At 37.8% G+C, this 21793-nt stretch overlaps 1 protein-coding gene across 5 annotated transcripts; it reads left to right on the plus strand.

The window, feature by feature from the left end:
• The first annotated feature begins 811 nt into the window (after positions 1 to 811).
• On the plus strand, positions 812 to 21389 carry sonb (SON DNA and RNA binding protein b). 5 transcript variants are annotated; one of them, XR_013190120.1, is made up of 14 exons: positions 813 to 952; positions 1841 to 1923; positions 2002 to 2185; positions 2466 to 4027; positions 4386 to 4768; positions 4844 to 4972; positions 7492 to 7746; positions 7838 to 7948; positions 10711 to 10827; positions 11976 to 14147; positions 15311 to 15458; positions 15549 to 15614; positions 16414 to 16529; positions 20792 to 21389. XR_013190120.1 is itself a non-coding variant. In XM_077194828.1 (13 exons), exons 1-13 carry the CDS (start codon positions 870 to 872, stop codon positions 20948 to 20950), a joined length of 3384 nt encoding a protein of 1127 aa, XP_077050943.1. In that variant the 5' UTR covers positions 812 to 869; the 3' UTR covers positions 20951 to 21389. The 5 variants fall into 5 exon arrangements, 2 of the variants coding, with proteins under 2 accessions (XP_077050943.1, XP_077050942.1); XR_013190118.1 differs by having other exon boundaries at positions 14060 to 14147; XM_077194828.1 differs by lacking the exon at positions 11976 to 14147 and having other exon boundaries at positions 812 to 952; positions 2014 to 2185.
• The last annotated feature ends 404 nt before the right edge of the window (positions 21390 to 21793 follow it).

Below are 21793 nucleotides of genomic sequence, written 5' to 3' on the forward strand. Positions count from 1 at the left end.
CTCAGCAATGGTGTTGACTTAAGAATTTATACATGGTTTGTCTAAAAGCATATTAAAAACACCACATAGGCCTAGACATATACTGCAAACAACATTAAAAGCTTGATTTTCACCACAGGAGGACTTTGAGTTTTTTGTGGAAAAAAATATGACTGTTATACAGCATAAGGTGTCAACGTTCCTGATCATCATCACGATCAACAACTTATCCTACCACTAATATAGAATCATGTAAATATCAATTCATACATACATACATACATCTGCATCTATGCTAATAATGAAATGATAAACACATTATGATCAACAAAGCTGTCAACACACATTTTAATGTATATATTTGCTTATTCAAAAGATGGTCAGAACTTTGAAGAAACGTACTACATGCCTTCTGTCGTCTGTCTGATTGATAGTTCATATTTTTTTTAGCAAGTAAAAGGCAATTTAAAATAATTGTATATGTCCACCTTGAGCTCGTGGTTTTATAAAAAATCATGTTAAAATGTGAATATCGGTATCAAATATGATTCATCAGGCTTCTGAGGAAAGTTTATTTTCTATCCGCCAATCATCATTGTTTTTTCAATGAATTCAGTTTAGTGTTTTATGAGCTCTTTATATTTTTCCACTGCATCATAAAAGCTTTTGTCTAAATCATAAACCGTTCCATTACAGTGTGTGTGTGTGTGTGTGTGTGTGTATATATATATATATATATATATATTAAATATTTTGTTATTAGCCGTTTAACTAACGGTTTTGACATTTTGAATTTGCCGCTTTCGCGTCGCTGTGGTGACCGGAGGAAGAAGCTGTTCTGTGGTGAGGCATTCTGGGATGCTGGCGGACCCAACAACGCTTCTACTGTGATGGCGACCAATATCGAGCAGATTTTCAGGGATTTTGTAATGAATAAGATTAAAGAAATCGAGGATGAAACTCAAGAAGTCAGGTAAAATGTTCGATCTTTTACTTGTGACTTAAGATATAGCGTGTTTCATTAAAAACGCGTTGATTTTTTTTTTATAGCAGACTAGCTTAACATTACGTTAGCTGTTATGATCACTGTAGCAACTGTTACACAAACTCCACTGCGATAGTGTTTAAACATTTAATGATTGTGTTGAAACTGAAATCTCACTGTTTGTTGCCTTCTGTAAATTACTAGCTACATAATGATGGTCATGTTGTTGAAATAGCGTTGAAATTACAAGTTATTCCAGTGTAATTAACGTTACATGAGAGAATACTGCTGTTGTATTAACATGATACGTTTTGTGTAACGTTATCTAATGTTGTAAATTGTTCACCGGTTCAGGCATCGTGAGGTAACGTTACACTTTTACAAAATGTTACCATGCTTAGTTTTCACCATAATTGTTTCATATAAATTTGTGACATTTTAAAATGTTAACACTTCCATTATAATTGTTGATTCAGTGGTAACACGATTACTGGGTAGTTGCCAATCACTGACAGAATTGTTATGCAATACAATGTTTTCTTTTTAATCTGAAACGCAAAAACTAAAAATGTGACTGTTATTTTCCTCTTTATTATGAAACAATTTGTAAAGCACTAAGTTATATAAATACTAATATGACTGGATTTGTCTAGTCTATGGTCTGGACACAATCACTTTACTGGTGTTACAGCATTTTCTTTGTATTCCTGAGAGGAAAAGATTTATTCTATTATTATGAATTCTGTTGTTGAATTAGCATAGGTGATAGGTCCTTGATAATTTCACTCAAGAAAGCAACAAAGACAACTGACTTCATCTACATCTGCGTCGTGTTTTAACTGATTCATAAAAGTTTTTTTAATTTTTTTAATTCAGTGTTACAGATGAGCCGCAGTCTGAACCTGTGACGGAGATGAGAGAAGATGGACTAAAGGAAGAACAAATGAACACACCAACAGGTTAGTTGTCAGTACATCTATGTTTTTGTATTTTATGACATATATTCTGTCACTAATAAGTCTTTGCTTTCACTGCAGATAAAGTCGCAGATATAGTCGCACTTACTAACCTCCAAGATAACCATGCTAAAGAGGACACCAGCACTAAACACAGGAAAAGTAAAAAGCACAAAAAACACAAAAGCAAAAAGAAGAGAAAGAAACGCAAAGAAGGAAAAGACAGCAGCTCAGAGACTGAGTCCGACAAAGAAAAACAAGAAAGGTGAGATACAGGAGACAAATAATGTTAATTAGTCACCCTTGTGTTTTACAAAATGTGACTAGATCAGTTTGCTTGCTTAATGTTTAGTGATTGACTTCAGAGTAGTGTCTTTCTTTTTAAAATTTGATCATTTAAACTGTTGAATCTGGCACCTCTCTGATGGTTTTATAAACTTTACAGCTCCTCAAATTAATCTCCATAGGTTCAATTATAACTTAGTTTCAACTTTGTGTTTTTTATTTCTAATGTGCTATTTTTTCCCTATGTTTGTTGTCCAAAGTGGAAAGAAAAAGAAGAGAAAGAAGAAGAAAAAAAGCAAAGATGCAGACAAAGTAAAGAGGTCTCGCTCAAAGTCTGAAAGCTCTTCAGCATCTGGTTTTGAATCCGAGTCTGAATCAAAACCTTCTAATGAAAATACAAAGTCCTCTTCCGCAGGTAAGATTTCAAAGTCTGAGCTCAAAGACACATCTGGTGTTTTGCCTGACATTATTCCCAAGATAGAGAATTCTGTCCACAAAAGCACTGAAAACGAAAGGCCCAAAGATAAGAAAAGAAGTTCCAGCAGAAAATCTGAAAGTAAGGAGACTTCTAGAGGCTCAAGATCACCCAGATGGAAATCAGGACACAGATCAAGATCCCGGTCTTCGAAACGACAACGTCGATCAAAGTCAACCTCCCGCTCTAGAAATAGCTCCAAAAAGACTCATAAACAGAGAGCGAGAAGTAGATCAAGGTCAAAGAGACGCAACAATCGGTCCAGGTCTCATTCAAGATCCAGGTCGTGCTCCAGGCGAACTAGATCCAGGTCTGTTGTGATCTCGAGGAAGAACCGAATATCTGTGTCAAAATCTAGGTCTCGCTCGCCACGAAGTAGATGCCGTTCCACGAGTAAGTCTCAAAGTAGAACGAAACCTTCTAAATCAAGGTCCGTTTCAAAATCAAGGTCTGATCTGAAAGATGAATTGCAGAAAACTGAATCGATTAAGAGTGATATAGATCCGGCATTGGACGGTAGTACAAGTTGTGCAATGGCAATGCAGAAAAATGTGCCTCAAAACACAACTGAGAATGGAAAAAGTCCAACAATGGCTGTGAACTCTGACACCAAGTTGTTTGACGTTGCGTCGATCATCTCGAGTTCTGGTTTCAACACAGTTGGCATCACTGGATCTTGGCGACCAGTTCCCTTCTTGGCAGAGACGTCTGTGACCAAGTCTTCCCAAAAGTGCATTACACCTGAGGTGCCTTTGGAAGTGACCAATTTATCTGAAGAACCGTCAACCGTTACGCCAAAAGATTCAGAGTGCGCTGCCAACCCTGACAAGAAAGAAACCAACGCAAATCCAATAACCGCCATAGAGACTTCGATCGAGAGGAGCTCAACCTCACCATCCAAGTCTCCCAGTCAAGAATTGTCCTCAAGATCCAAAGTAGCCGCACGATCCAGATCAAAGTCGTCCTCGAAAAAGAGAAATTCCAAGTCTCGTTCGCCCTCGACAAAAAAATCGCACAAGTCCAGAACGAGGAGCAAACGTTCGAAATCGAGGTCGCCCAAAAAGAGAAAGTCAAGATCTCGTTCACAAGGTCGCAGGAGGAAATCTCGAACTCCAGACAGAAGCAGGCGATCTAAATCAAGAAAGAGGTCTCGCTCGCATTCGAGGAGGAGATCCCGATCCGGCTCGCGCTGGAGAAGAGGAGGTTTCGGGAGCCGATCGCTAAATCAGCGGGACAGATGGAAGCGAGAACCCAGTCGTTCCCCGGTCCTCATTCTCCGCAAGAAAAGCTCGACTTCCAGACCTCGACGGAGCACCAGCAAAACGCCTCCACGTCTTACAGAACTTGGTATGAAGAAACTTATAAATTCGGTTGGAATAATGAATATTTTTTTTAATGTCTTTGAAAAAGGTATCTTATGCTCACCAATTCTGTACGTGTTTGATCAAAACTGATCTATTTCAAATAAATGCTGTTCTTTTAAACATAAAAGAATCCTGAAAAAATGTATCATGGTTTCCACAAAAAACGTTCAAATTGTATTATTATTTCACAATTTTTCACTGTATTTTGATCAAATAAATGCATCCTCGGTGAGAATAAGAGACCTCCTTCAAAAAGATTAACATTTTTAATTATTCCAAACTCTTGACCGGTGCTGTATATTGCATTAGTCTTCTCTTACTGTTGTGCTTCCTACTCCCAGATAAGGAGCAGTTGCTGGAAATAGCTAAGGCTAACGCTGCCGCTATGTGTGCCAAGGCAGGCGTGCCGATCCCAGACAGTCTCAGGCCCAGAGCTATTCTCCAACTACCCATGTCATCCTCAAATTCCACATCCTTGTCCTTAACCGTGCCAGTAATGTCAAACATGACTATGAATGCTGCTATGGCTAGCATGACTGCCGCCACCATGACCGCTGCTTTGTCTAGCATGGGTGCCTTGGCTTCATTCACACAAATGGCCCCGTTACCCTCAATCGTCAACAAGCCACCATCTTCAGCCACTCCTAATCTTGCCAGTATTGAAGAAGCCAAGAAGAAAGTGACAAAACAGGCAAACACCTTCAGCATTAAAGAGCTCACAGAGGTAAGGGTTGTGCATGTACTTGCAGTTTGGTGGTTCTTTGTCGGCGTTGAGTCAACCGTTTATTTAATCCTTCAGAGATGCAAGAAGATCACCGAGAGTAAGGAAGAGATGGCCATCGCAAAACCACACGTGTCAGACGATGAAGAGGATGAGAAGTTTGGAGCTTCGCTGAAGGAGAATAGGGGCATTGCGTTCAGTCTCGGTGTAAGTCTCTCACTTTTTTAATAACTTTAGCTGGACAATAACTATTCTAGAGCTGCTGTAGAGCCAAAACAATCTCTGTTACTTTAATATCCTATTACCACTTGTAAAGCTGCTTTGAAACAATCTATAATGTTAAAAGCGCTATATAAATGAAGATGACTTTTTCGCATCACTGTTACTTTTGTTCAAACTTAAGGTTAGCTGTTTGTTCAATTCATTAACTCGTAGTAATATGGCGCTTTTCCACTACACAGTACCAGCTCGACTCGACTCGCCTTTGTTTGGTTTTTCCACAGTGTAATGGTGCGTTCACACCGGACGCGAATAGCGCGTCAGGCGCGAGTGATTTCAATGTTAAGTCAATGCAAAGACGCGTTACGCGCGTAAAAAATTCCTGCGGCGCGAATGAGGCGTAGAGCGCGGCACGGTAGACGCGAATTCGCCTCATTCGCGCGTCAAGTTCGCGGGAATGGCGCGAATTAAGCGGCTGGCGCGTTAAGCGCGTTACGCGCGAATGATTTAGTTAGTGCTATTTGTGCATTCACGCGTTTGACGCGAATTCGCGTCTGCCGCCCGAGTTGAAAAATCTGAACTTCTGCGTCAATTCGCGCCGCGTTAACCAATCCGGAGCCTAGCTGCATCCTGCTGTCATGTGGTGAAGTATCTGGAGGCTTCAATAAATTATTTTGTAATATGACTGGTTCTAATGCACAACAAAGCAAATATTTTATCACATAAAACTTGATTTCAATATATGAGACATATTCATTTTGTATTGAATGCTATTTATTCCATATCTAGATATATGAAATATTATTAATGTATGGACAACCAACATACTGCATAAGTTCGTGTCTGGACAGTGTTGTTCGAGAGAGAGAGAAAAATCACAGGACAGATTAATCACTTTTGGAGGCTGGCTCCATTTATCATCAAAACAAAAATAAATGACAGATTAGGTGGATGAGGGCGAGGGTGCTCCTCGCTCCGATGCGGGACAACAGGTCATCAAGCTGGGCACGGGACAGGCGGAAGTACCGCTGAAAGCCGCCGTCATCCAGGCGCAGCTCCTGGAGTGAGACAATGGTGAAACTTGCCACACTGGGTTCGCCTTCGAAAGGTCTGATGGACACAAATACGGCGACGATTACCCCTACGCCGCCGTTCTGCTCTCCAGAGCAAATACAGAGGGGTGACTCTCCGATGAATGCCCGATCAGCATAAAAAAGATGGCCGTCAACGGGTTTCGATTCTGACGCGCGTAAATTTCGCTTCAAACTTTTGTTTTTACGCGCGTCAGTTTCACTCTTGACACGCGAATTAACACAAAGTGGTCAAGCGTCAAACTAGACGCGGTAGACGCGAATTTGACGCGCTATTCGCGTCCGGTGTGAACGCACAGTAAAAGTTGTACCTGTACCTGCTTTCGGGTACTTTTTTTCGTATCACCTCCGGCGAGGTTCTGAGTTGGCTGAGGCGATACTAAAATGTGACGTGAAACACTGCAGACTGCTGATTGATCAGAGAGAATCGTCACTATTCACCGCGTCATCATTGCATGCGCCACACGGAGCTATTTTTTTCAGCAGCGTTTCGTTTTGCTGCCCTCAGCCTCTCCTGAAACAACGTTTATCTTCTTGCTTTGAAAAATAGCCACATCCCGAGGATCAAAAACAGCATACACTTGATTTCCTCCATTGTCCTGTGTGTGTGTGTGGGTAGCGTGTGTGTGTCGCTAAGTTCCTGTGGCGTTGCCATGACGACCAGGTACTATTGGGGAGGTACTATCTGTAGTGGAAAACGGAGCGAAAAGCGAGGCGAGTTGAGCTGATACTGGTAATGGAAAAGCGCCATTACACTTCGGACCATATTAAACCATTTTACCTTGAATTATGAGGCTTGTTGAGGTGGACTTTTACTTTTCTACTTTTTTTTCCTTCTGTTTATTGGTATTGGTTGACATTGGATATTTAACATGCATGTTGTTGTTTTACATTTATATTATCTTTGCAGTCACCTAACACTCACCTTAATTGATTTAATAACACTAAATGCAATCGATTAAAAAAATGCGTTTAGGCAAAATTTTATACAATTTTAATATTAGCCATTAAACATGAATTGTACCTCAATTTTGCAGGTTGTTGAGGTAGGCTTTTATTTTTTTAACGATTTTTCTAAATGTATAGTTTGACAATGGATATTTAATTTAGCCATTTTTACATTTAAATTAGGCTACCTCCATCTAACCTCCATAAAAAAACCAATAATTTGATAACACTGTTAAATGTAATCTTTAGCGAATCTCATCATGCATGTTATAATGCTTTACATTATAACAAACATTGATTTTTGTGTTGTGTGTTTTATTCTTTGTTTATCAAGACCAGAAATTTTATATCAGCCATTTATCAGTTTTTGCCCATACTATGAAATGAATGTCTTATCGTTTTAGGCAGGATTTGAATATCACTGTCTTCATCTGTACTTCACAGTAACTGTGTTCTCTTCTCTTTCAGGTCAGCTCAGTAAAGCCAGGCGTTCGAGCCGAAGCGGCCTTTGCTAAGGAGTTCCCGGTGTCCTCCGGCTCCCAGCATAGGAAGAAAGAGGCGGATGGTGCATATGGGGAATGGGTGCCAGTCGAAAAGAAAACCGAAAAGCCTCCTGCGTCTGTTTCGGCGTCTGTTTCTGCTTCTGCTTCTGTTTCTGCTTCTTCTGAGACTAAGGAAACCAGCAAGGAAAGTGATAGTGTCTTTCCTGAAGCACCTTCTCAAGTCAGTGTTCAACTTCTGAAATGCATCAGCTTGATCTGAAATAAGCTTCATCTTCAGCTTGTCTCTATAAGGTCTTGTCTTTCGTTTCTAGCCCGTGGACATCACGTTGGCCGTCAGTGAGAGAGCGGTCGCACAGAAGAGGCTGGCGGAAAACCCTTTCGACATCAATGCCATGTGTATGCTCAATCGGGCTCAGGAGCAAGTACGTTTTTAGTTTGAGAGCCTATATGGTCCATAAATCACAGAAAGTGTCTTATATGTTTTGGCTAATTTGATCTTACTTTCAGCGAGTAGTAGGGCTGGGTATTGACACAAATTTCACAATTCGATTCGATTTCGAGTCACAAGCTTGCAATTCGATTCGATTTTGATTCAATATTGATTATTTTGGATATCAGGTAGGCTACAATACAAGGCAAATTTTCTCAAGGAAAACAAATCTCTCATCTAATACTGTAAACTATGGGAGTCAGTTGTAGCCTAGGCTTCATTAGCCGACTATAATATTGAAGGTAAAAAATAACTGATTTGTATACAAACACTTAAATTACACTTTTATTTATTTTTATAATAATAAAGTTATATGAAGAATAAACATTTCAATGGTGGCCGCCATAAAAACTTGCCAGATTTATTCAAACATGCATTAAATATTGAACATTAAAAATTATAATGAATATGTTATACGGTGGATATACTTAGGAAAATGCTCCTCTATAGAGTTAATTTTTCTTGCTGACTAACGAGTTCATGGTCCCTGGATTTTTTTTTTCTGAAGTAAATGTGACGTGACATGACATTGTTTACAAGCTGTTTTACTGACTTCTTTCCATGGTTGAAACACTGATTGAGCGATTCCATGTAACATGATACAGATTGTTGTACTCTATCTTTTAACACACTTTCAGATGCTCATTCTTGTTTATTTCACGCTGTAACTGGTGTTATTAAAGCGGAAGAGAAGATCATGTGCGCTCCGCGCTGCTGCTTCTCTAGAGCTGCTCCAGAGCGATCTCACGCCACAGCGCCAAAAAGATATTTATTTTTTTGAATTTCGTAAGAAAATGGATGTAATTTGAAATCTGAGACTTTGTTTCATATCAATTGTAACTAAACACAAAGATTATTGCGATTTATTTGATGGGATGCGCGCTACAATGGTCCATTCATTCATCAACTGTAAACAGGATGACTAGCCTAATCGATTCCTGGGATTTAAGAATCGATATCGATTCGTAAAAATGAGAATCGATTAAAATCGAGAAATTGATATTTTCTACCCAGCCCTAGCGACTAGTATAAGTGTAGCAGTGTTGTTACTGTTAACTAAAACTATTTAAATCCATTTTAAATGTGCCTTTGCAACTAAACAAAGTACTAAAATTGCAAAAACTCAAATAATAGATAAAAACAAGGGATACAAATAGTGCTGCGCGGGGAGTAAATTCAGTATCTCGGTGCTCTTTGGGTGGAGGGATTCTGATTTGTATACTTTATTGGATTTATAATATTTTTGATTTGTGGTTTTTGAAACATATATTCCTATTTATTTATGATAATGTGTTTTTAATTAATAGTTTTTTTTTTCAATATATATTTTGCTTGGTTTAGTCATGCTTTTGGTGAGATATATTTTCTTTGTAATATTTGAACTTTTTACTTCTGTTTGTGCTGTGCCGCATGACCAGGTGATTGCCGTGTGACTAATTAATTGCTGTTTAAAATAACTGATTATGTTTGTCACTCATACCTTGATGAAGACTCATTAGCCGCAACGGGTTGGTGTGCCGTTGCTTTTCACCTGTTTATAAAATACCTAAGCCATGAATGAATAAAGGCTTTTAAAACATTTTTAAAAACAATTTACTCGAGTGCCTTGGATTGTTTTTTATGAACTAAATAAAATATTTTTTTCTTAAAAACTGTTAAAAATGTCAAAAAGCTCAACAAATTTGCTAAAATGAAAACAGAACATAAAATATTACAGTAGTGATCAAAAGTGATGTTCAGAAGAAATGTTTTTTTTTTTAAAGACCCTACAAGTTTGAATAAACAATAAAAAAGATATATTTTGAAGTATTAAGTTAAACAAAAACACCAATCTTGGTTATGGTATTTATCGGATTAAATTGTCTGGTAAAAGGTTTTATTTTACTGTGCAAAAAAAAAAAAGCATAAAAAATCTAAAAGCTGACATGAAAAAGCATACACTGGCTACAGCTTATGTTAGTAATTAATTATTAATGTGTGGTTGGTTCTCTTGTTTTTGCATGCGTTCATAATTTCTTTGTATGACAATCTGGACAAAAATAATATTGCACACAATTTGGGATGTTTCTTTACGCTATTATCACAAATAAAACAATTGACTCCAAGCACAAATATGCTTACAAAATCTTTTACACATTTGTGAAGATGTCAACTTAAAATCTACTTAACCCATTTTTGGTAATTAAACTATAATAAACTATAAATATTAGATGATAAACTTGTGTGAAAAATTGGAAATTGTACCTTTGCAACTAAATAAGCTGAAGTTGAAGTGCCAAATTTACTGAAACTAAATAAAAATAACTGGAAGCTACGTTAATAGAAATTAAAAAAAACAAATGACAAAAACAAAATTGCTAGAACTAAAATTAAAACAAATTATTAAAAAACAATCAAAATATTAATAAATTCTATTATAGTATATACATAATTCTAAAGTTACACTAGAGTGCATTGTTAAACATTTTAAATAGACTGCAGAAATTAACATTTTGTCAGAACTTCTGGTAAATCACGTTATTTTGTTTAGTTTTCTGTTTGAAAATCGTGATTTCTATTTGAAACAAAAAAAATGTGATTCTCAATTTATCCAGAAACGTGCAGCTCTAATACATTCTGTATTAGCTTAGGTTTGAGGATTTATTTCCACATATCATGATTTTATTGCTGACGTCTGGTAATGAACTTTCACAGGTTGATGCATGGGCCCAGTCCAACACGATCCCCGGCCTCTTCACAGGTTCGACAGGCGCTCAAGTGCTCTCATCTGACGAGCTCTCGAACAGCGGCCCACAAGCCTGGATTAAGAAGGTAAAGCCCTGAGTCAACGCCACCACTCTTACAATGATTCTGGACATATATTGTGCTTGATAGTTTGTGTTTTGCATCATATATGTGTGTTAAACTCCCAAGAATCATAAAGTTGACATCATGAAAGATGGTATATTGCAGTCAGATGCTTAATTTTTATTTACACTGTTCTGACATATGTTCACATGAAGGGTAAAATGGATCCTGAAATGCTCTCAAACTCAAAGTACCCATCATCCCCTTTTATAAAGCATATAAGAATTGTCATCTGTGATTGCTTTGCCAAGTGGTGTACCCAACTGAGTTATTAATCTCAGTCCAGTCACTCGCACAATGATAGTTCACACCGCCCGCTTTTTAATTAATAAGTATTGATCTTTGAGCTTAGCGTGACGTCAATGTATCCTGGGAAACGATCTTGCCAAAAGACAGCTCAGAACTGTGTGTGTGTGTTTACTGACGTCAGCTGAAAGAAAGAGAAAGCGTCTTTTCTTTTCAAGGGGACCTATTATGTGCTTTTTCAATGTCTTGATTTTGTTTTGTTTTTAATGCTTTTAATGTTAAAAAATGATAATAATTCACACATTCTCCATTGTTGCATCCCCTCTCTTCCCAGTCTGTCAATAACGCTCTGTTTACTTCCTGTCTCTATGAAGCCCCTCCTTCTGAAAAGCACACTGTGCTCTGATTGGTCGGCTGGAGCAGTGTGTTCTGATTGGTTAATTGCCTCAAGTGTGTTTGGGAAATGTCCCGCCCCTTCCCATAACCACCAGTTTAACACACTATGAACTAACTCAACCAGGCCCCGCCCCTTTATTCTGCGTATGAATTATTATAATGAGGAATGTTGTGACGTGTTCGTTCCCGGAAGAAACTCAAGACTACAATGGAGGCGTTTCAGGAGTTCAGAAACACTGATATAGAGAATAACTCAGAGCTTTTTCATGCTCAAACAGCAACATTACACACTAAACACAGATGATAAAAGCATAATAGGTCCTCTTTAAGTGCAGATATTTGATTTGATCACAATCCTTTGAAGGAAACGAAGCTCTCTTGATTAAAATGACCCCAGCGCAGAAGCAGTTGGGCGGATACACCACTTGTGCAGGTCTTGCAGATGTTTTATATGTGAAATTCTGTCGTAGCAGATGCAATGATGGATGGGCAGCACGCCTCACTTTACTCCTCTAAAAAGTGTCTTTTGAGAGAGGGTAGGAAAGGAAGATGATGTGAAGTAAGTCTCTCCGCCCCTCTTCTGAATGACCTGGAAACTTCCAATGAATAGAGAAATATGCATCAGGATCTGACGCTCAAATCTGATTGGATGAACCACATGCAGAAAATGGCCAATTTATGCACACGATTCTGTATAACAACCTACAGTTAGATTAATAAACTGCAGTAGTCAACATTTAAAGTGGATTAAATTTTAAAAAAAATCAAAGTTATACATGTATTTTGAACAATACCCGTGCTTGTCTTAGGACAACTTTAAAGAACTATTTTTGATCCACTTCAAATGTTGACTACTGTATATTTATACACTACTGTTCATAAATGTGGGGTTGGTAAGATCTTTCTCATATTCACCAAGGCTGCATTTATTTGATCAAAAATACAGTAAAATAGTATAATATTCTTGCAGTTTAAAATAGCTGTTTTCTATGTGATTATGTTGTAAAATCTATGATTACATTTGTGATCAAAGCTGAATTTTCAGCATCATGTGTTCAGTGTCACATGATCCTTCAGATATCATTCTAATATGCTGATTTGCTGTTCAAATAACATTTTTGATTATTATCAATGTATTATATAAGTATTTTTGTGGAAACAGTGACGCATTTTATTTCAGAATTCTGATAGAAAGTCAAAAAGAACAGCATTAATTTGAAATGTAACATCATAAATGTCTTACTGTAACTTTTGCACAGTTTAATGCATCCTTGCTGAATAAAAGTATGAATTTCTTAAAAAAAAAAAAATCTTACTGACATCAAATTTTGAACATTAGTGTAAATATTCATTGAATATTGGTGTCTTTTATCAGATTGATGTTCCTGTCACTTTATTAAAGCAATAAATCTTTTGAAGTCGCATGTTACAGTTACTCTAAGAGGTTTTAGGCACTCCTAAAAACCCCTTGGTCTTATTATTATTAATATTAATATTGAATTTACACAACACAAGCCTTTCAACCAAAGTTGTTTGTAATGAGTCTCGTTTTAGCTGAGAAGGCTTTGGATGCTTACTTGTGTGTAATACAATCCTTTACATTTCTGACATTATAATCCAAGGTTTTTATTAAGACTAAGCTAATTAAATGCTTTTAAAATACCACAGTCTCTGTACAGAGATATCATAGAATTCACACAACCAAATACAGCTCATTTATTCAGGGCAGTGTTACCAAAATGGCCAACTTTGCCTAGATACGACAGTCTCGATGTACAGTCAAACCAAAAATTATTCAGATATCATTTTTGATATTATTTTACTAGTGTGTGCAGGACACTATAGTTCATTTATGTAAGTGAGGATAGTAAACTGTGACATACCCAAAAATTCTTCATACATACAGTGACTACCAGTAAAATCTAAAAACATTTGTGACCAAAAATGATTCAGACACTTTTCAGTGTTTTTTCTTTAATTGCTAATGCACCTTTTTACACCACAGACTGAACAACATGAAGCATTGCTTGGTGATTGTTTGAGCTAAACTGGTATTATCTAATTGTGTAGTTAAATTTAACAGCTGACAGATATTCAACATAATTCATGTGTGAGACAGTCTAACAGAAGGACGGACAAAACCAGTGAAATATCAACTTAATTTTTTTTGGTCATATTTTATTACCATTTTCTACACGAATACATAGTGACAATGTGCGAAAAAGTCTGAATGAATTTGGGTTTGACTGTATAAACCCTGTGTGATGTGTTTGGAGCTCATTCTTTACCCAAGAGCAAATTCAAATTCTTCAAATGATATCGAAGGTCGAAGAAGCATTTGACCTTGATTTTTTTTTTTTTTGTCTAAAATGCAAGAGAGGAAGCGTCACAAGGGTCAATCTGAACAATGTTTGCTCCTCCTTTTTGGGATTTGGCATTGATTTGCCTGCGGGTACGAGGCTCTCAAGCTGATTGGTTGGGTTGGGACACGAGGGGTGGGGGCTCACAGTTTGACCTGTGAACTCTCACCCCTCTGTATGGACACTTGTTGCAGGGTCAGTCCTTGTAGCTGCCTCTTTGCCATGGTCAGAGTCAGGCCCGTTGTGTTCACGTCAGATGCTCGGCCGATGATGGGGGCCTAGGTACGTACGTCCTCCAGCACCCTTCCTTCTATTCATGTGGATTTGTGTGTGAACTGATGCTTTTCTGCCATGTGCTCCTGTTTGTTTCCACTGAACCGACTCAAAGCCTGAGTTCTGTTCAGGACAGGTATTGATGCTTCGCCTGTTGAAGGCTTGCACATTATATTAGTTATGTGTTACTTAAGATATACACTACTGGTCAAAAGGTTTGGAATTATTAATATTTTTTTAATGTCTCTTATGCGCACCATGGATGCATTTACTTGGTCAAACAAAACTAATATTGTGAAATATTATTATGATGTAAAACAGCTGTTTTCTATGTGAATATATAGTAGTGTAATTTATTCCAGTGATCAAAGCTGAATTTTCAGCATCATTACTCCAGTCTTCAGTGTCACATGATCCTTCAGAAATCACTATAATATGATGATTTGCTGCTCAAGAAACGTTTATGATTATGATGTTGAAAATGGTTTCCTATTTTTGTGGAAACGGTGATACTTTTTTTCAGGTTTGTTTGATTAAAATAAAGTTCAAAAGAGCAGGATTTCTTTGAAATCGAATCTTTGATGCGCAAACTTCTGAAAGGTGGTGTATCACGTTTTCCGCAAAACTGTAAAACAGCAAAAACTGTTTTCAACATTGATAATAAATAAATGTTAAATCATCATCATGATAATAAATGTTTCATCATATTATACTGATTTCTGAAGGATCATGTGACACTGAAGACTGGAGTAATGAAGCTGAAAATCCAGCTGTGATCACAGGAATAAATACTTTTTAATACACTTTACTATATATTCACATAGAAAACAGCTGTTTTAAATTGTAATAATTTTTTACAATATTAGTTTTTTTTAATCAAATAAATGCAGCCCTGGTGATGTTTATATGTATATTTATTCTCGTTTAGTCTGCTGCAGGTGAGAAATAAAGGACTTTACATTTAAACAATTTACCTATTCTATATTATAACAACTTGAAGTGTTAAAATAGAAATTGACAAGGCTGTTATATCTAGTGTTTGATTTTAAAGCTCACAGCTCCGGTTGAAGTGATGTGACGTGCCTGAACGAGCGAATCTCTCACTGCTGGCCGTTTCTCTCCGTTTGCCTCTCTTTCTTTCTCTCTGTCTGAATCTGTCCCGTTGCATTCAGGACCAGTTCCTGCGGGCGGCGCCGGTCTCGGGCGGGATGGGCGAGTTATTGATGAGGAAGATGGGATGGCGTTCAGGGGAGGGTTTGGGGAAGCACAGGGAAGGCACAGTGGAGCCCATCATTATCGACTTCAAAACGGACCGCAAGGGTGAGAGAAACGACCCGTGAAGAAACCGATCGAGTGATGATGTCATCACTGAGGTCATAGTCATGACATCATGTGCTTCTGTTCACTCAGGGCTTGTAGCAGAAGGAGAGAAAACACAGAAATCTGGCAACATTGTGGTGATGAAGGATCTTCTAGGTGAGTGACATGTGACATGGTTTACATTACTGATCCTTACATATACAATATACTCTATCATATTTGATAGGCTTCTATCGCACACAATCCACTCCATGCCTTCTGTCTGATAGTTCATACTTGTTAATCAAGTAAAAGTATTTTAGTGTTAATTTTACAAGCGTCCTCCTTCAGCTCGTGCTTCATGGGTCTTTAAATCTGTAGTGATTTATATCAAGTAAACACAAGAATAACTTTGATATTGATAGTAATGTTTCAAGATGAACACTTACTCAACTGAAGCGGCTTTATTTGATTATCCATAAAAAACGCGTATTAAATATGAACATAAGGCTTTTGAAGAAGGTTTATTTGTTCATCTCTCAATCATCATTGCATTGCATTATATGTTTGAGCTTTGATCATCAAACTAAGCATTTAAATATCATCTTACTAAGACATAATATTGACAGATAATGATATTTATTTGCATTTTATGTCAGTATCTGCTATACTCTCAGACAGATCTCATTAATTTACATTAGAAGCTTAAGAATTTCATCTCACTTTTTGTCCATATAAATATCAGCATCTGCACCAAATGCCATATTTTTCTTCTAAATAAAATGGAATGTTTTTTTCCTCCATATTTTCACTGTATCATACTATATAATGAAAGCCTGATGTATCAAATATGATGCTCAACATAAAACATGTAAAGCCTGGCATTTGAAACACTATTCAGAAAATGTACAAGTCAGAGATTGGTTGATATAATGTGTAATCCTACCCCAATTGTAAAATCTAACTGGTTTATTAGGGAAGCATCCGGTGTCTGCTCTGATGGAGATGTGCAATAAGAAGAAGTGGCCACAGCCTGAGTTTGTGATGGTGCACCACAGCGGACCCGACCACCGCAAGAACTTTCTTTTCAAGGTCAGTGCTTAATTACGTCAGCTTTATCAAGTATAATGTTAAAAAAATATGAAAACCCCACTAAAAATAAAACCAGCATTTTCAAATGGATTGTAAAATTAGACATCACAATATTATAACTAAAACTAGACTTGTGTCACAAATGACGTACTTTACACTTTGCACTTATGCACTATTTACTCTACTGTGTAGTTTAATGAATATTATAATGTTATTTTGTCGTCCAACGTCAGTCCCCCTCCGTTACATAAGGAAAGCAGCAGCTGTTGAGTGCAGGAAGTGTCCAACATGTATTAAGGTTTATGCATCATCCGGGTATTTAAAACACTGAAGATTTCAAAAAGAAACCGTACAAGCGCACTGTTTACTTCAAAGCTGCATAGAATCATGAGGTGTTTATTATGAGTCAGGAGGTGTTTATCATGAGTCATCAGGTGTTTATCAGGAGTCATCAGGTGTTTATCAGGAGTCATCAGGTGTTTATCAGGTGTTTATCAGGAGTCATCAGGTGTTTATCAGGTGTTTATCAGGTGTTTATCAGGTGTTTATCATGAGTCATCAGGTGTTTATCAGGAGTCATCAGCAGTTTATCAGGTGTTTATCAGGAGTCATCAGGTGTTTATCAGGTGTTTATCATGAGTCATCAGGTGTTTATCAGGTGTCATCAGGTGTTTATCAGGTGTTTATCATGAGTCATCAGGTGTTTATCAGGTGTTTATCATGAGTCATCAGGTGTTTATCAGGTGTTTATCATGAGTCATCAGGTGTTTATCAGGTGTTTATCATGAGTCATCAGGTGTTTATCAGGAGTCATCAGCAGTTTATCAGGTGTTTATCAGGAGTCATCAGGTGTTTATCAGGTGTTTATCATGAGTCATCAGGTGTTTATCAGGTGTCATCAGGTGTTTATCAGGTGTTTGTCATGAGTCATCAGGTGTTTATCAGGTGTTTATCAGGAGTCATCAGGTGTTTATCAGGTGTTTATCAGGTGTTTATCAGGAGTCATCAGGTGTTTATCAGGTGTTTATCAGGTGTTTATCAGGTGTTTATCATGAGTCATCAGGTGTTTATCAGGAGTCATCAGGTGTTTATCATGAGTCATCAGGTGTTTATCATGAGTCATCAGGTGTTTATCAGGTGTTTATCAGGTGTTTATCAGGAGTCATCAGGTGTTTATCAGGAGTCATCAGGTGTTTATCAGGTGTTTATCAGGTGTTTATCATGAGTCATCAGGTGTTTACCAGGTGTTTATCAGGAGTCATCAGGTGTTTATCAGGTGTTTATCAGGAGTCATCAGGTGTTTATCATGAGTCATCAGGTGTTTATCAGGTGTTTATCAGGTGTTTATCAGGAGTCATCAGGTGTTTATCAGGAGTCATCAGGTGTTTATCAGGAGTCATCAGGTGTTTATCAGGAGTCAGGTGTTTATCAGGTGTCATCAGGTGTTTATCAGGAGTCATCAGGTGTTTATCATGAGTCATCAGGTGTTTATCAGGAGTCATCAGGTGTTTATCAGGTGTTTATCAGGAGTCATCAGGTGTTTATCAGGTGTTTATCAGGTGTTTATCAGGTGTTTATCAGGTGTTTATCAGGAGTCATCAGGTGTTTATCAGGTGTTTATCAGGAGTCATCAGGTGTTTATCAGGTGTTTATCAGGAGTCATCAGGTGTTTATCAGGTGTTTATCAGGTGTTTATCAGGAGTCATCAGGTGTTTATCAGGAGTCATCAGGTGTTTATCAGGTGTTTATCAGGAGTCATCAGGTGTTTATCAGGAGTCATCAGGAGTCATCAGGTGTTTATCAGGAGTCATCAGGTGTTTATCAGGTGTTTATCAGGTGTTTATCAGGAGTCATCAGGTGTTTATCAGGAGTCATCAGGTGTTTATCAGGAGTCATCAGGTGTTTATCAGGTGTTTATCAGGAGTCATCAGGTGTTTATCAGGAGTCATCAGGTGTTTATCAGAAGTCATCAGGTGTTTATCAGGTGTTTATCAGGAGTCATCAGGTGTTTATCAGGAGTCATCAGGTGTTTATCAGGAGTCATCAGGTGTTTATCAGGTGTTTATCAGGAGTCATCAGGTGTTTATCAGGTGTTTATCAGGTGTTTATCAGGTGTCATCAGGTGTTTATCAGGTGTTTATCAGGAGTCATCAGGTGTTTATCAGGTGTTTATCATGAGTCATCAGGTGTTTATCATGAGTCATCAGGTGTTTATCATGAGTCATCAGGTGTTTATCATGAGTCATCAGGTGTTTATCAGGTGTTTATCATGAGTCATCAGGTGTTTATCATGAGTCATCAGGTGTTTATCATGAGTCATCATGAGTCATCAGGTGTTTATCATGAGTCATCAGATGTTTATCAGGTGTTTATCATGAGTCATCAGGTGTTTATCAGGAGTCATCAGGTGTTTATCAGGAGTCATCAGGTGTTTATCAGGTGTTTATCAGGAGTCATCAGGTGTTTATCAGGAGTCATCAGGTGTTTATCAGAAGTCATCAGGTGTTTATCAGGTGTTTATCAGGAGTCATCAGGTGTTTATCAGGAGTCATCAGGTGTTTATCAGGAGTCGTCATGTTGTTTATCAGGTGTTTATCAGGAGTCATCAGGTGTTTATCAGGTGTTTATCAGGTGTTTATCAGGTGTCATCAGGTGTTTATCAGGAGTCATCAGGTGTTTATCAGGTGTTTATCATGAGTCATCAGGTGTTTATCATGAGTCATCAGGTGTTTATCATGAGTCATCAGGTGTTTATCATGAGTCATCAGGTGTTTATCAGGTGTTTATCATGAGTCATCAGGTGTTTATCATGAGTCATCAGGTGTTTATCAGGAGTCATCAGGTGTTTATCATGAGTCATCAGGTGTTTATCATGAGTCATCAGGTGTTTATCAGGTGTTTATCATGAGTCATCAGGTGTTTATCATGAGTCATCAGGTGTTTATCATGAGTCATCAGGTGTTTATCATGAGTCATCAGGTGTTTATCAGGTGTTTATCATGAGTCATCAGGTGTTTATCATGAGTCATCAGGTGTTTATCATGAGTCATCAGGTGTTTATCATGAGTCATCAGGTGTTTATCATGAGTCATCAGGTGTTTATCAGGTGTTTATCAGGAGTCATCAGGTGTTTATCATGAGTCATCAGGTGTTTATCATGAGTCATCAGGTGTTTATCATGAGTCATCAGGTGTTTATCATGAGTCATCAGGTGTTTATCAGGTGTTTATCATGAGTCATCAGGTGTTTATCAGGAGTCATCAGGTGTTTATCATGAGTCATCAGGTGTTTATCATGAGTCATCAGGTGTTTATCAGGTGTTTATCATGAGTCATCAGGTGTTTATCAGGAGTCATCAGGTGTTTATCAGGAGTCATCAGGTGTTTATCAGGAGTCATCAGGTGTTTATCAGGTGTTTATCATGAGTCATCAGGTGTTTATCATGAGTCATCAGGTGTTTATCAGGAGTCATCAGGTGTTTATCAGGTGTTTATCATGAGTCATCAGGTGTTTATCATGAGTCATCAGGTGTTTATCATGAGTCATCAGGTGTTTATCATGAGTCATCAGGTGTTTATCAGGTGTTTATCAGGTGTTTATCATGAGTCATCAGGTGTTTATCAGGAGTCATCAGGTGTTTATCAGGTGTTTATCATGAGTCATCAGGTGTTTATCATGAGTCATCAGGTGTTTATCATGAGTCATCAGGTGTTTATCAGGAGTCATCAGGTGTTTATCATGAGTCATCAGGTGTTTATCATGAGTCATCAGGTGTTTATCATGAGTCATCAGGTGTTTATCATGAGTCATCAGGTGTTTATCATGAGTCATCAGGTGTTTATCAGGAGTCATCAGGTGTTTATCATGAGTCATCATGAGTCATCATGAGTCATCAGGTGTTTATCAGGAGTCATCAGGTGTTTATCATGAGTCATCAGGTGTTTATCAGGAGTCATCAGGTGTTTATCATGAGTCATCATGAGTCATCAGGTGTTTATCAGGAGTCATCAGGTGTTTATCATGAGTCATCAGGTGTTTATCATGAGTCATCAGGTGTTTATCATGAGTCATCAGGTGTTTATCATGAGTCATCAGGTGTTTATCATGAGTCATCAGGTGTTTATCAGGTGTTTATCAGGAGTCATCAGGTGTTTATCATGAGTCATCAGGTGTTTATCATGAGTCATCAGGTGTTTATCATGAGTCATCAGGTGTTTATCAGGAGTCCAGCAGGTGTTTATCGTGTGTTTCTGTATCGTCAGGTGGTTGTGAACGGGAGTGATTATCAGCCTCAGACTGCCAGTCCCAACAAGAAACACGCCAAGGCGATGGCGGCCACAGTGGCTCTTCAGGCGATGGGAGAAGTGGCAGGAGACGGGGTTCACACCGGACCCGTGTTCACAGCCGCCACTAACATGTGATGCCACATCGCTTACATTTCACATGCTGTCCGTTTGAGCAATATCATCTCGTATTGCATTTTCTGTGTTTTTGTAATTTTGTAAATTTCTTCAACCACATCCCCCTGTGACGGACTTTGCACGCCAATGAAATAAGAAGCATGTTCACGGGTAATAATGAGTACATATTTCATAAAGTTTGAGGTTTTGTAATAGTGTTTGATGCGTTTGAATGAACAGCTCCATTGTTTTAGACTGTTATTGTTTCTGTTAAGTGTGCTCTAATGCATGCTTAAAACTATTTTATCTTCATAAACAAGGTTTTTTGTCTTTGCTTTGTATTTTTTACCAGCCCCAGTCCATTGCATCTTCTTCTCTTGTGAGGCTTGTGTTCTGTTGCTGGCATAGAACTTGTTTTTGTGATGTAACGGAATAAACGGAAAATCACGCCACTGGAAAATAATGTTCTTTATTGTGTCCGGACAGTTTCACATTTACTGTTGCTGTATTTGTTAGAGATTATCAAGTCATACAAAATGCATAAAACTCTAAAAATCAGTTTCAGCATTAGAAACATCAACATGCAAACTGCAAACAAACCAAAAAAGAAAAACTGCATGTGCATGAGTTTACATTTGTATCATGCATTGCGGATCTCATCTGGACCTGTATATAATTTATAATGTCAGAATGCTTTAAACAAATGTACTGTTCAATTTATTTTATGACAAAAAGGGAGAAACGTGATGAATCAGGCACATGGATCTGAATGGGAACAATATTACAAAAACATCACATTAGTAGATCTACAGTCTTTGATAATACTTGTGCCATATTTTGCTTCATGCTTTAAAAGATGGTAAA

This window comes from Siphateles boraxobius, unplaced genomic scaffold (genome assembly GCF_051911475.1).
Source record: "Siphateles boraxobius isolate OS27281-9 unplaced genomic scaffold, OSU_SipBor_1 33, whole genome shotgun sequence".
In the NCBI taxonomy this organism is placed as follows: domain Eukaryota; kingdom Metazoa; phylum Chordata; class Actinopteri; order Cypriniformes; family Leuciscidae; genus Siphateles; species Siphateles boraxobius.